This window comes from Gigantopelta aegis, chromosome 4 (genome assembly GCF_016097555.1).
Source record: "Gigantopelta aegis isolate Gae_Host chromosome 4, Gae_host_genome, whole genome shotgun sequence".
In the NCBI taxonomy this organism is placed as follows: Eukaryota; Metazoa; Mollusca; class Gastropoda; order Neomphalida; family Peltospiridae; genus Gigantopelta; species Gigantopelta aegis.
This window is the reverse complement of record NC_054702.1, coordinates 22,859,894-22,876,180: the sequence shown is the minus strand read 5'-3', so window position 1 is coordinate 22,876,180 and position 16,287 is coordinate 22,859,894. Positions and strand designations below refer to the sequence as shown.

Sequence of the window (16,287 nt, the reverse complement as noted above, 5' to 3'; positions counted from 1 at the left end):
CCCAAGATGAAGTTGTTGGTATTTACCCTTGCTGCCTTGTTGACGCTGGCGGTGGGTCAGGATCCGTTTTATTACGGAATGGGAATGGGCGGGTTCGGAATGCAGTACGGCGGACTCGGAATGATGTACGGAGGGTATGGCGGCATGTACGGAGGGTATGGCGGTATGTACGGAGGGTATGGCGGATATGGCAGTATGCTCGGTTTGGGCGGCCTCTATGGTATGGGATACGGTGGATACAGCCCGTACGGCATTGGAGGCATGTATGGCTGAATGGACAAATAAGGTTAGTCATATCTGTAGACATTTTTATCTTCAATATTCTCTTATTGTATTCTATATATACACAAACAGACAGACCCCCACTCCCCCCACAACACCTACACACCAATGTTAATAATTTCTTCAGTTAGTAGTGTGTTATTTGAACATAACTAGATGATCTCTGATACAGTGAATACCGAACTTTCTAGGTTTGGGGGGCGGGATTTAGCTCAGTCGTTTGAGTGCTCGCTTGAGGTGCTTGCGTCGCAGGATCGAACCATTCAGCTGTTGTTTTTTCTCTCGTTCCAACCAATGCACCGCGAGTGCGCGCGAGTGCGAATATTTTTTACATGCTCATATACCACTAGAGTTTCGAGCATGTCCGTCCCGGGGTCTGTCCCAGGGGCTTGTCCCGGGACAGAAAAGAATTAATCGGACAATTTTGAAATTTACATCCAAAAATTAAATAGTGGGCCTTTAAAATTTCGATGCGCATCTCTAACAGACCTGTCAACCTTTAGTCAGGAGGTGTGTGTTGAAAAAGCAGGAGATTTTGTAAAAAAACAGGAGATTTTTTAACTGCACACGATTTAACACAACTTTTTTAAACGTACTACAATAAGTTATATGAACACTACATAATGTCATGTATACTTGTCAACCTTAGTTATTGGCATTAAAAAAAAAGAAGAGAAAAAAGTTAAAAAAATTATATATATATAAAATTTTGTTTTAATTATTTTTAAATATTATTATAATTTAATACATATTTTAAAAAATAACTCTTTTATCCAAAAATCTTAACACTAACACATTTAAACATTAATTAGTACATTTACGGTATTACACTTACAGGTTGCATCATCGTTATTTGTGTTTCGTGAAAAGTAGACCCAAGACAAATTTATATAGGCCTAAATCTTATAAATTAATATTCAGTTTTTACTACAATAAGGTACAGTGGTGTGGTACTTATTTAAAATCACCATAACCATGCAATAAACATTGTAACTAATCATTTATACTAATCATACGTAAAAGCTCATTACTGACATCGTGTGAAACATACCGGAATTTTACCTATTTCCGTGAAGTAACGTTATGTCAAACACAAGATTTATTAATCGTAGGAAAATAATCCCTTGAAGTGTACTCTTGTTACTAATATTTTACTGCACAAACCTACAAATCTAATTGATACAAGTATTGTTTATACAGTTAATTGGTCTTTCTGTCGTCTTCCTTTGACATGTGATTTTGACATCGTGTGTATTGATGCATGCGTTCGCTGTCTACTCTAGCACTTCCAGCCATGGAACTTTGCGTTATGTAGGCCTAATCCAGTGGGAAGACATTTTACGAGTCAGAGGTGTTATTAGGACTAAATTGGATAGTTTTATATATGGCAACACTGAATGTCAATACACAGCCACGGCAGCTTGACTTTTTTTATGCTTAGAAAATAACTTGATCAAATACCGGGAGTCTTCCGGGGAATCCGGGAGGGTTGACAAGTCTGATCTCTAATATAATTAATAAAGAAAATTCTACTCATTAAATTTGGTCGCTAGATTAAATCGGGTGGTCAAAAAGAAATTAGATAAGATCGGTGACCTGACTCGGGATGGGGGGGGGGGGGGGGGGGGGGGGGGGGGGGGGGGGGGGGGGGGGGGGGGGGGGGGGGGGGGGGTCGGGGGGGGGGGGGGGGGGGGGGGGGGGGGGGTCGGGGGGGGGGGGGGTCGGGTTGTTTGAAAATGGGCAGAATTGTGAAAATAGCAATTAGTAAAAAAAAGTTAATAGAATTGAAAAAAGAAAGAAGAAAAGTTACAAGCCAAAAATAAACAGAATTGACTCCTCGGTCGAATATTTATATAATTTGGAGCATTTTAGAAGGACAGTCCAAAAATAAACAAAGAAGAGAGGATCAGACTATTTAATAATATTTAAAAAAAATAATAATTTCGACATAAACTTTTGAAAGAATAAAAGTTTAAAGTCCGATCTATATGTCCACGTGAGTGGCCTCGTTAAGGCCGTTAGGGTGCACAGCTTGTAGGGACGAGATGGGTTGCACCGCAACTGGACAAAGGCCGTGGTATGTCTTTTCCTGTCTGTGGGAAAGTACATATAAAAGATGTAGCGGGTTTCCTCTGATGACTACGAGTAAGAATTACCAAATGTTTGACATCCAGTAGCCGAAGATTAATTAATCGATGTGTTTCAGTGGTGTCGTTAAACAAAACAAACTTTTTTCTCTCTGTTTAAGACAAATCACAATTTTCACCCCAATAATGTGCATAAGCGCTGAATGAGTGTGGTTTACGTAACACTTTACATTCAGTCAGACAATTCGTTTGATGTGACCTGTATTACATTTTGATATCTGATGAACAAAAAGTAGATTAGCACATAGGAAACACGCTATATTTTATCCATTATCAGCAAGGGATCTTATATATTATAGTCCGTCCCACAGGGAACGCCTTTTTTATACTATGGAAGGAAGGAAATGTTTTATTTAACGACGCACTCAACACATTTTATTTTCGGTTATATGGCGTCGGATATGTGGTTAAGGACCGCACAGATATTGAGAGAGATAACCCACTGTCGCCACTTCATGGGCTACTCTTTTCGATTAGCAGCAAGGGATCTTTATATGCATCATCCCACAGACATGATAGTACATACCACGGTCTTTGTTACACCAGTTGTGGAGCACTGGCTCGAACGAGAAATAGCACAATGGGCCCACCGAAGGGAATCGATCCTAGATCGATCGCGATTCAGGCGAGCGCTGTACCACTAGGGTACGTCCCGCCCCTCATACTATGGAATTTACTACACGTTATTTATTTCTGTGCCGACTGATTTGTACACTGGACACAAACATACTATATTTATACAATGATGGGACGGACTATAGTATGGACATTTCCTTAGACGGGGCAGTACTTAATACAGCGTATAAACCAGCCGTGGGACACTGGTTGGGATGGGACAAAAAACACCCCAAAGATTGAGTTCACCGAGGAGGTTCGGTCATACGCCCCAAGCATCTACATTGAGCGCTGGTTTTTTTGATTACTATTTTAATTTTGTGTTTGTTTAGTACATCTATATATACACTGAGCTAGAAAACAAATATACGCATTGTTCATACATACTTTACACAGAACCATTCGTACACAATCCCTAATTATATTAATTTATTTATTTGTATAATGTGCATGTATATTATTTATAATAATGTGCCATAATAATAGTTAATAATATTAATTACGTTACGTTATTTGTTTAATTAATATTTGTTATATTTTCAGACGCAGATATTTTCCTCTCAAAATAAATACCAACTAATCAAAGGAAGTCGGCGAACCTAATGGCCAGTACAATGCTATTTATCGACAATGAAATTAAATGCTAATATATGCAATTGAGTTCAAGTTGTTTGTGGATGTTGATGATGATAACTAGTTTAACGTGCCCATATACCACTAGGGTTTCGAACACGCCCATCCCGAGTCCGACCTCCGATAAGATCGGTGGCCTGACTCGGGATGGAGGGGGGGGGGGGGGGGTAGAAACTGGGCAGAATTTTGAAAATAGCAATTAGTAAAGAAGTTAATAGATAAAAAAATAAAAAGGTTACAAGCCAAAAATAAAAAAGAATTGACTGCTCGGTCGAATATTTATATAATTTGGAGCATTTTAGAAGGACAGTCCAAAATTAAATAAGAGAAAGAAGAGAGGATCGGACTATTTAATAATATTTTAAAAAAAAAGAAAGTAATTTCGACATAAAATTTTGAACGCAGATCTAAAAGTTTAAAGTCCGATCGATATGTCCACGCGAGTGGCCTCGTTAAGGCCGTTTGGGTGCACAGCATCTACGGGGAGGTGATGTGTTGTTCCTCTCCTCAAAGTGAGGCACCAGTCTCCTGTAGCTGTGGGTGTTAAGGCAGTGGACCATCTGTGGGTACTGGGCGCCGGTGACGATCTTCATGATTCTGTGGATGGTGTTGTTATCCATGTCATGGCTGAGGAATCCCTGTCGGTAAAGATCATCCCGGCGCGACGTCACTACTATAGCTTCCACTCCCCGTAGTTTGACCGTGTGGATGGCGACCTGGTGGCCATCGGGAAAACGTCTTGAAGTTTTCTTCGTAGACCCCGCCTGGCAGTCTGTCGGGGTCCGTGACGTCTCCCACCAAGTACTTAGAGTACTGGCCTTTGATTTTCCGCGCTGCCACTCTCCAGTCACCCGAAGAGGAAGTAGAAGGCCGCGTCTTGGCTGGTTGGTCCTCCGGGGTGGTCACGGCCTTCCTCTTGACAGCCCCAACATCCAGAGTCGCCGTCGCGGAGTCCCCCGTGGGTGGGGGTCTCGACGCAGACGAACGACGAGCGGGAACAGGTGACGCTGGTCGCGGTGCACTGGTTAGCTGCTCCACTTCCCGCATCTGAACAGTCGGTCCGGCTGGTTGGCGAGTCGCCTCCCGTCGATCCGTCCGGTTTGGTCGTGGTGGGGGCGGCGACGCAGACGGGACCGCCACTGGCGGTTGAGCCGCCAGCTTTGTCCCCGCCTGAGCCGCCCCTGGCGCACGTTTCCTCTTCCTAGTTCCCTTCCTCTTGGCTGTAGCCGCGTCGCCATACACCAAGGTCACGGTTGCCCGTGACCCGGTGTACGCGACGCGGTACTCCAACAGCGATCCATAACTAGCGATCAGTCCCCCCAGGGGGGGGGGGGGGGGGGGGGTAAGTTGAGAGCGCATGAAACCACGTCTAACTTCATCGCTGGTCAAACTGAGTCTTTGTGGATGTGAATGCAATTGGCGCCAGAAGATGTCAGAAACGTTGGGGTGGGCTAATTAAGCTGTTATATATTAAAGGGACATTCCTGAGTTTGCTGCACTTTTTAAGATGTTATCGACTAACAAAGAGTTTTTAACGATTGTATTTACATATCAAATATATTTTTCTGCATTAAAATATGAATGGCTGTATATTAAACGTGTTTCTGGTCGTTCTAATAGTTGTACTTGGTTAAATTTCATTTTATTTCCAAAAATATAACTTTTTCGTACGTACGAAATTATTTGAAGACAAAATCCACTTTGGGCTTCTTACAACTATTTAGACGACCAGAAACACATTGAATGTACAGACACTGATATTCTAAACCAGAAAATATATCTAATATGTAACTTTAATCGTTCATTCATTCATTTGAACTTATTTTCGTGCTTATATCCTATTAAGGTTCAAGCACGCTGTCCTGGACACACATCTCAGCTATCTATGTTGTCTGTCTAGGACAGTGAGTTAGTTGTTAGTGATTAATGAGAGAGAAAAGGGTGTAGAGGTCTTAATTCTACCCATTGAGTCGTTAGAACTCGCTCTGGTTGGGAGCCGGTAACGGGCTGCGAACCCTGTACCTACCAACCTTATGTCCGATGGCTTAACCACGACACCACCGAGGCCGGTTTTGACTACTATTATTATTGCGATTAACAGCAAAGGATGACTAGAAGAAAACCCGACTCTTCAAGGTCTCTTCACTGAGGCGAATGGCAAAATGTCTGTAGCTCAAATTAGTTGTCAGCCATTAGGAAGGAAGTGTTTTATTTAACGACGTACTCAACACATTTTATTTACGGTTATGCGGCGTCGGACATATGGGTAAGGACCACACGGATATTGAGGGAGGAAACCCGTCGTCAGTTATTAGAGACCTAGGCCCCGTTCCACGTAGCGATTGTAAGCCTAAGATCACCTTAAGTGCACATGGTAGCTATGCTCTTAAGGTGATCTTAGGGCTAAAATTGCTTTGTGGAACGGGGCCCTGAGCATAAAAATGCGTCGTGTTTTGACTAGTGTTGAGAAGAGCAATGGAGTAGGTCGGATACAGGTTGAACACAGTCAACGAGAAGTCGTGAGGCACTTTAATGTCAGTCAAAGTGTGATTGGGTGGATGAGGCAACGACTTCAAATGACTGGATCCGTTTCCTATGCACAAAGACCAGGGCCAGCATTAAGCAAAGCAAAAACACGACGCATTTTCAACTGAAGTGTGCGTGAATATGTGGATGGCAATCATGAACACTTTTATACCAATGGTGAGAACTCATTGCACGGGCACAACATACAGAATTTCAGACATGGGTGCGTTCAGACAATCCATTTGTTTGGGTGATGGTAGGTACATGTGTTTGCATAACGTTTACCATTTTGTTGTGACCTATAACCGGAAGTACCATTACTCATATTGAAATCCAAATGCTACTTAGGAAACCACACTCTGGGCCTAATCCACAAAGGCCATACATTCCTTCTTTCATAATTAGTGTGTTGCACGGGCATCGTTAACATGTGTAGTACCAACAATATGAGTGACCCTTCAATAATGACGCTGAGTATATATTAGGAAGTAAAATTAAGTTTGAGCTGTTACAAACATTAGGACGACCAGAAACACATTGAATATACAGACACGGATATTCTAAAGAAGAAAATAGAGAATAATACATAAGTGGCCGTTAGATACCATTTATCTCACAACGAGGTGTTTTAAAATGTATCTAACGAGCGAAAGCGAGTTTGATACGTTTTTAAACAACGAGTTATCAGATAAATGGTATCTAACGGACACGAATGTATTATTCTGGTTTTTTTACATATCCTCAAAAACCAGGGTTTAACCAAATTTTAACACCTTTTTCGACTAAATGTTATTTACAGCCGTTGCACTTGTAGGTGACTTACGCGTCACAGACACACGAATGTCAGGTTAACTATACGTCACAGTCTAATCGATGTAGTTTTTCATTGGATGTATGGCACTGGTAACCTGGTCATCAGCAGCCAGTCTTATGTCTTGACATTGTTAACACACGTACATGTGTTAAAAACCCATGTGTAACCAAAAATAACGCACGGTGTTGTCACCAACGGGTGTAAGAAATGTATTTACCGTGTAATGTTAATTGTTAAAAAGGCTCGGTTAATCAGAAATATCTTATAATAAAGCCAACTCAGAACAGTCTACCGATGGAGCAACTCAGGAGAGTCTACCGATAGAACAACTCAGGACAGTCTACCGATGAAGCAACTCACGAGAGTCTGCCGATGGAGCAACTCTGAACAGTCTACCGATGAAGCAACTCAGGACAGTCTACCAATGAAGCAACTCTGGACAGTCTACCGATGAAGCAACTCTGGACAGTCTACCGATGAAGCAATCTGGACAGTCTACCGATCGAGCAACTTTGGACAGTCTACCAATGGAGCAACTCTCGACAGTCTACCGATAAAGCAACTCAGGACAGTCTACCGATGGAGCAACTCAGGACAGTTTACCGATGGAGCAACTCAGGGCAGTCTACCGATGGAGCAACTCAGGACAGTCTACCGATGGAGCAACTCAGGAGAGTCTACCGATGGAGTAACTCAGGGCAGTCTACCGATGGAGCAACTCAGGACAGTCTACCGATGAAGCAACTCAGGACAGTCTACCGATGAAGCAACTCAGGACAGTCTACCAATGAAGCAATTCTGGACAGTCTACCGATGAAGCAACACTGGACAGTCTACCGATGAAGCAACACTGGACAGTCTACCGATGGAGCAACTCTGGACAGTCTACCGATGGAGCAACTCTGGACAGTCTACCGATGAAGCAACTCTGGACAGTCTACCGATGAAGCAACCCTGGACAATAAGCCGATGGAGCAACTCGGGATAGTCTATCGATGGAGCAACACCAATTATCAGAAATGAAATGGATATTGGTTTATTGACACCTCAGAACATTTTAAACCATGGATCTTTAGTGTTGAAGCATAACCTTTTGGAGACTTGATCGAGAGACAGATAAACTTAAAAATGGAGAAAGATAGATATAGAGAGAGAGAGAGAGAGAGAGAGAGAGAGAGAGAGAGAGAGAGAGAGAGAGAGAGAGAGAGAGAGAGAGAGAGAGAGAGAGAGAGAGAGGATGAATATTTATTAAACGAAACCTCGTCATATTTTAAACTACGGTTATTTAGTGTGTTATACAATTATTTCGTCTTAGAGGCAAAGAGAAGAAACCCGCTTCCTCCATATAGACTACTCTTGCCAATAAAGCAGCAAGGGACCTATGATATCCATGTTTCCCATAAACAGGACAGTACATACCATGACGTATGATGTAGCTGTCGTGGGACACTGGCAGGGACGGAAAATAAACACGAGTCCATAGAAGACGATCGATCCTGCGACCCATCGCACCTCAGGCGAGCGTAATACCAACTGAGCTAACTCTCGCTCCCAATATAGGTTTAAAGGCGCATGTTGATAAAACACCATCTGTTACATTCTCACCGAGTTCGTCAAGTCTGCAGATAGATAGATAATAAAAGTCAATAGGTTATTCATAATGGATTTAATTGTTCTTTCCTGGCTTGTCCTGTGTGGTAATTATCACATTTAATATTTAGTTAAAGTTGATTGCAAAAAGGCAACTGCAAAACTTTGCAAATGATTTATTAGTAAAAAAAAGAGTTAATTATATAACAACTAACGAAGCAACACATGGTCACAAAATTACTCTCTTGCCTATGACCCCATATATTTATATATTATAGAACATGTACCAATTCTGAATTGTGAATATTTTATCATTGATTAAAGGTACACACCTAGCAGCAGGTGAACAGAGAGCGTGTACGTACAGTGGGGTCGTCTATCATCCGGGTGACCACTGGGTGGCGCGAGACGGGTGTAATGGATGCACGTGCACAAACTATGGGACAGAGTGTGGGGGTTTCCAGTGTACGAACAACAACGGTAAGCGCTTATAGAAAAACCCGGCCCAATTTCACAAAACATCGTAAATTTACGTCTGCTACAAACAGTTATACATATTGTACGTTTACACGTGTTTGGCATCTATTTCACACAGAATATATATATCGCAATATACCACAATACAAATTTTCTCATACTAGTAATACTCATCATTAATAAAATGGGCGTGATATATATCAAATGAAGAGCTCTCTCCATGGGTTGTAGGATCGAAACCCGGCAATGGACAACCTGTTATAAAACCGATGCTCCACGACTAGTAAATCAAAGAGACAGTTACGTTACACATTATTACAATTTCTTAGACCAAGTAAACAAATATGTTTGTTTTCGGTTACATGTAAAAAAAAAGAGAAAAAAAAAGGTATGTAGATAGGTTCTAACTTAAAAAAAAAAAAATATATTCCTAAAATCTGTCAAACTGGTCTTGGTGAAGAGCAATAAAGTAACATTTCAAACAAATACTGCGTCAACTCACTGATTTGAAGATCATTAGGTGGAAACAAAGTTTAGGGTCGGCGAAAATGGCGGAAAAGTTTGTGGTTGGTCGGGTTACTGGAAACACACGTATTACACACGTATCAAGGTTGGTAGATACATTGTCTTTTAGTCAACCTCGTATTGGAAGTAACTCAACATGCATTTTATGACACAGAAAAGGTACACACCGCGAAAACTAAGTTCAGTGATTTTAAAATATTTCATAACACACACTCTGAGCGTAAACCAACTATTCGGACTGGTTCTTCATGACTAGTACATGCTTTTCAACTACTGTGGTATGAGCTGTCCTGTATGTGTGGAAGTGTATAATTTATAAAGGTAACATGGTAATAAAAGTAGCAGCGATTTTTCTTTCAATCTAATCAGTTTTGGACAAGATATCCTAGTAAGCAGAGCCCCATGCTCATGGCGGCATGTTTGAACCGTAACAGAATGTCATCACTAAAATGCATTATGTCCTCATCCGATTCAGATGCGGGAAAATCAGTGTTCTTATAAAAATTGTGTTGCTTGTTTAAACGCTATTTTCGTGATTATGTCCACTTAAGATTCAAGCACGCTAACCTGGGCACATGCCTGTAGCTATCTGACATTTCCCCACAGAGTTGTTAAAGCCTGAAACGTAATAGTACTGTAGGTACCTTACATTCCGCAATTATGTTATTACCTAATGGTCCTTACAACACATGGCGGCTTGACGTCCCAAAACACTTATACAACAGATAGCGGCAAACATAACAGATGGCGGTTCGAAGTCACTTTTTCAGCTACAACAGATGTCGAATCCTATAACAGATAGCGGCAGCAACTGCAACGTTAATGTAGTTACTGCAGATAGCGTTGTTACTGCAGATCGCTGTTGCTCAACTCCTAGCCAAGGTTTCCAAAATACTTAATAAAGACAGTTTCCCTCATCCCATATCCAACACGTATATTAGAAGAAATATAACAATAATAACTTGGTTTTATCTGTATTTTACCGGCCTCGGTGGCGTCGTGGTTAGCCATCGGTCTACAGGCTGGTAGGTACTGGGTTCGGATCCCAGTCGAGGCATGGGATTTTTAATCCAGATATCGACTACAAACCCTGAGTGAGTGCTCCGCAAGGCTCAATGAGTAGGTGTAAACCACTTGCACCGACCAGTAATCCATAACTGGTTCAACAAAGGCCATGGTTTGTGCTATCCTGCCTGTGGGAAGCGCAAATAAAAGATCCCTTACTGTTAATCGGAAAGAAGAGTAGCCCATGTAGTGGCGACAGCGGGTTTCCTCTCAAAATCTGTGTGATCCTTAACCATATGTCTGACGCCATATAACCGTAAATAAAATGTGTTGAGTGCGTCGTTAAATAAAACATTTCTTTCTTTCTTTCTTTATCTGTATTTCGTTTTCCAGCATTAGGTACACCAGGCGATTACTTGTGTTACTACAATGATAAGTATTACAGTGTACATCAACAGTGGACAGCGGTGGATCACTGCAACACGTGTACTTGTACACCTCGCGGCATGCAGTGCACGATCAAACCGTGTAAAAACACGGGATTTGGTAAGATATATATTTTCTTCTTCACCCGTTAGTGTGAATAGTATTCGTTATTTATAATATATTCGTTATTTAAAATATATGGGGCGGGAAGTAGCCCAGTGGTAAAGCGTCCGCTTGATGCGCGGTCGGTCTAGGATCGATCCTCGTTGGTGAGCTCATTGGGCTATTTCCGGTGTACCTCGACTGGTATATCAAAGATCGTGGTGTGTGCTATCCTGTCTGTGGGATGGTGCATAAAAGATCCCTGACTACAAATGGAAAAATGTAGCGGGTTTCCTCTCCAAGACTATATGTCAAAATTACCAATGTTTGACATCCAATAGCCGATGATTAATAAATCACATGTGCTCTAGTGGTGTCGTTAAACAAAAATTAACTTTAAAAAAAAATAGATCACAAGACAATAGCAGACGTGTGTTATTTATTTCAAAGACATACGTTTTGCTGCTCCTAGTCGATAATCCGATCGCCACAATCATACCATCTAATGAAATAAGCACGATAAAAATGGATTACTCTGTGATAAGTTAACATAAGTTAACCTGAACTTGATTGCTCTGTAACACAAATTAAGTGTAAGTTTTAGGTCTGTAAATTAGATTTAGTTGGAAAGACTTTTTATTTTATTTTAAACATGTTTTTTTTAAGAATATACATGCTACATTCGTGTTCTGGTATATCATAGGCCGTGGTATGTGGTGAAAGTGCATATAAAAGATCCCCTGCTGTTAATGAAAACAAAATGTAGCAAATTTACTCTGAAGACTACGTGTCAGAATTACCAAATGTTTGATACCCCCGTGTCCATGCTTGTATGTATTTATACGATGGCCTCGTAGATGACGGATAACTTGCGCCCAAACCTTTTGTAAACATACGGTGTACCTTATATGCAACGAAATCTGTTTCCTGATATTACAGCAACACCTCAGGTTGGTCGACTCGGTGACTGTAACTACCACGGATCCTGGTATCTCCATCTGGACCAGTGGTTAGCGCGTGGTGGGTGTAACACCTGTGTGTGTGCACTGCCAGGAAATTATCTCGGCCTCCAGATATGCACTGAGAATAAATGCAGCGATGTCAATGTTGGAAAATAAATGACTTGCTGCCCACAGACTAATAAAGGAAATAAAAACGACAGGAGGCTTGTTTATGCCTGTGTTCAATCACTGACATGAAGTTTCTATTCTGTATAATAGTAGTGTGTTCTTATATATAGACGAGCACACACACGCACGCACGCACGCACGCACACTCACGCACACACACACGCACACACATACATACATACATTTTTGTGAGGTCAGAAAGGATTTAATTATACCCTGCGCCAATGCGTTAATATCTATGTATGTAACAGCAACCTCGACATACAAACAGTATATAGATATTGATACATCAATACATACACACACACACACACACACACACACACACACACACACACACACACACACACACACACACACACATTATTATTATTATTATTATTATTATGGGTCTGTCCCCGTATAAACATTTAAGTACCAATTTATTTTCGATTTTTATTTCATGAATGCCAAACCTTTATAAATATGTCCCTTTTCCGGTGTTAGTCCACGTGCTCCCTTTGCCCATGGATCGATCCCCGTCGGTGGAACTATTAGGCTACTTCTCTTTCCAGCCAGTGGACCACGACTGGCATATCAAAGGACCCGCCCTTGTGCGTTGAAGTAAGTGTCGCACAGTGGTTGGCCTACTAAAACCGTAACATGGATTAAAATGTTTGTTTTGTTTAACGACATCACTAGGGCACACTGATTAATGAATTCTGACTCGTAGTCATTAGAGGAAACCCGCTAAAATTTTTCTAATGCAGCAAGGGATCTTTTATGTGCACTTTCCCACAGACAGGAAAGCACATACCACGGCCTTTGCCCAGTTGTGGCGTACTGATTGGAACGAGAAAACCCCCAATCAGTTGAATGGATCCACTGAGGTGGTTCGATCCTGCGACGCAAGAACCTCAGGCGAGCACTTAACCGACTGAACTAAATCCCGCCCCAGCATGGATTAAAGATGACTTGAAATATCCGCTTACACCGGTCGCAGTGTGAATTGTTCTGTCCCATTCCAACTATAGCTCGACACACGATGATGATGATGATGAAGATATGATCACCTCCATCATGATCATGATCATCATGATCATCGCTGTTACTAATAAACAACTCAACGCAATCTTTACATGAATAGAGATTTTTTTTATTCCATCACAGATATATATGTACAATATTCATATATAGATGTGCACTTTCTGTACGTTTTTTACTTCTGAATTGAACAAAAGACAACTCTACAACACTTAGACAAATGACAAAACATGACACCACTATAATAATTTACATAACATATTTCCAACAGATATTTAATTAAATTATTGCAACTTACAATAATACTAAATTATTAAATGATATATAGATAAGTAGGCAAACAGACTAAATAAAGCTATACACTGGAAATGAAATTATAAACAGGAAGTGGTTCTGTTTTTATTTGTTCATAATATCTCAAATTAATGAACCTTTCAAAATTAACCTTTAAAATACTGTCGGATGTCAACTCACTGTCTTATAAACATCGTTTTGTGTCAGTGGATACTAATGAGTTTTCAGTCATTTTATTCTCAATTTAACCTCTACATAATAGGAAGATTTGCAACTCGTACAGGAAGTGTACTCGTATAAACACGAAATGTGTTTTACATCATAAATCTCTGTGCACTATGCATTAATCAAATGCGTTTTACGTCATAAAGTTATGAGCACTATGCATTAATCATATGCGTTTTACGTCATAAAGCTATGTGCAATATGGACAGGTTACAAGTTTCTTCAAATGAGTAAATGTCTTTTTGCAAGTTGTGTACTTATAAACATGTACTTCACTGTTTACACAGTAAGTATATATAGGAAATGACTGGTTACTGTTTTAAGATATCAGCTTTATCCTGCGAAGGTTAGAATGGTGAATGCAGCAAGGCTCTGCCGAGCTGCATTCGCCATTCGACCTGAGCAAGATAAAGCCGACATCTTAAGACAGTAACCAGTTGTTTCTTTTATCCTGCAATCCTACTGGAATAGTTGGAAAATCAGTATTTATTCCATTTTTGTGTACGCAAATAAGATTATCTTCAACCTAGCAAGATTTTTACCATATGACGTCATACAAGATACATGACGTAATTTTTTGTAAGATGCTAGCTACATTCTGTCACATTTAAAAAGCATTTCTAAACTTTAATTCATAAATAAATATATAAGTTTTGTATTGTTATTGCAAAACTAAAAGTTATTTGTAATTACTGTACTTAACAAATGATTTATTAGTATGTTTATTAAAAATAAAGTCTGAAATACTCATTTGAGTCGGGCTTATGTCATATGACCTATATTTTTGGTCAGTGACCGAAAATATAGAGATTTATCTAGTCATCATATCTTGCCAATGTATACAGTGATTACGGGATAAATAGGATTTGTGCGTTTATGTCAGATGTCTGCTCTAGAATAGTTAACGAATCTCACGATATAAAATTTAGAGAAAAGTCAACTTGTTTTGTTTTGTTTTATTTTGTTTTGAGTTTTTTGTAAAAGAATTTCACTTTTCATCTACAGACCGACATTGCTAAATATCCGAAGCCATTTCAGTTGTTTTCAGGGGGCATAGCCGATTCATCTTGGAAGAGGAATTTAAGGTATCAAGGCTTGGTGAATAAGGCAGAAAAAATAAATCAAAGATTAAATTTCACTTGAAAAAATAAATGGGTAGTCTTGCAACTTTCCCCCATAGTTGCTATTATACCTTTTTTAAACAGCTAAGCTACATACACTTATAGCAAACATAGTATTTATAAACGAACCTGAAATAAATACCAACCACTTGTCTTGAAAGGGCATATAAATGTATATGTCACTGGCACAGACATGCATGTTGGTGACATCCATTATAATACAGTAGTCCATTAACAATCATCTTACGTAGGTCCTAAGATGGCCTTTGTAAACAATTGCAACTATAACTATTTCATTTCGTCCAAATGTATAATAGGTACTACATTACAGCTATATAATTAGTATCGCCTATGAAACAAACTATACAAATATATAAATATGATATGTGCTATGGTATCGGTTGTAGGAATATATATATATATATATATATATATATATATATATATATATATATATATATATATATATATATATATATATCCACTTTAAAGGTGTGACACATCAACACAATATTCGCATACAAAGTTTGAGCATTACATTCGTCATGAATACACTAAAATAGGTGGTACATTGTTTAAAATGGGTCGAATTCCATTGTCTGCTAGTCACTGTGTCACTGGTCAAGATAGTATTACCGTTATAAATTTCAAAATACATATATATATATATATATATATATATATATATTCCTTAGTCAAGATAAAATTATCTGTCATATGTCTAATTCTGTTCATAACCTGGGGAAGCGAAAAGAATAATAGACAATGCTTAAAATTAAATAAATTTGTGAATTAAATTAAATTAAAAAATCAAACATCAATATATATTTTTTTTCTTAAGCCTTCATAAAAATCAAATAGTGACGGCAACAGAATGATAATATAGATATCGACAGCAGTGAAAAAATAAAGAAAAAAGAGGGGAAGAAAAGAAAAAAGAAGAAAAAAAGAAGGGCCTCACCAACAATATGTTTCGACATCTAGAAAAAACTAGTAGTTTTGAAGCACTACACCATATTGCAATAATATATTTATTGCATAACATCTCTGTTATAGTTTAGCTTTACGTGGTTCAGGTCTGTTCGTCTCTTCAAAATGTACGCAGTTTACTGGGTGTGGTTACTCGTTGCTTTGGCTAAGCTAATTAAATTTCTGTACACAGTCATGACAAACATAACACTGTAATTATGTAAAGATGGTCGATGGCAAATCACGTGACAAATACGTATATCAGGTAAAAGTTGAGGCAGCTACGCAATGAAAGAAGCGGATATAAAATGCCTTGTTTTCTATGACAACGGCATCACAAAATATATTTACAACCTACCATTTAAGTGGAATAAAAATAACAT

The 16,287-nt window shown here is 39.5% G+C and overlaps 1 protein-coding gene and 1 long non-coding RNA gene across 2 annotated transcripts; both read left to right on the top strand.

Annotated features, from left to right (window-relative positions):
- Positions 1-3,697, top strand: LOC121371929. Its single transcript, XR_005957851.1, has 2 exons — positions 1-286; positions 3,588-3,697. It is a non-coding gene; the product is annotated as an uncharacterized LOC121371929 (long non-coding RNA).
- A 4,963-nt stretch (positions 3,698-8,660) lies between these two features.
- Positions 8,661-12,333, top strand: LOC121370291 (von Willebrand factor C and EGF domain-containing protein-like). Its single transcript, XM_041495429.1, has 4 exons — positions 8,661-8,714; positions 8,932-9,087; positions 11,008-11,160; positions 12,082-12,333. Exons 1-4 carry the CDS (start codon positions 8,678-8,680, stop codon positions 12,258-12,260), a joined length of 525 nt encoding a protein of 174 aa, XP_041351363.1. The 5' UTR covers positions 8,661-8,677; the 3' UTR covers positions 12,261-12,333.
- Positions 12,334-16,287: the final 3,954 nt, after the last annotated feature.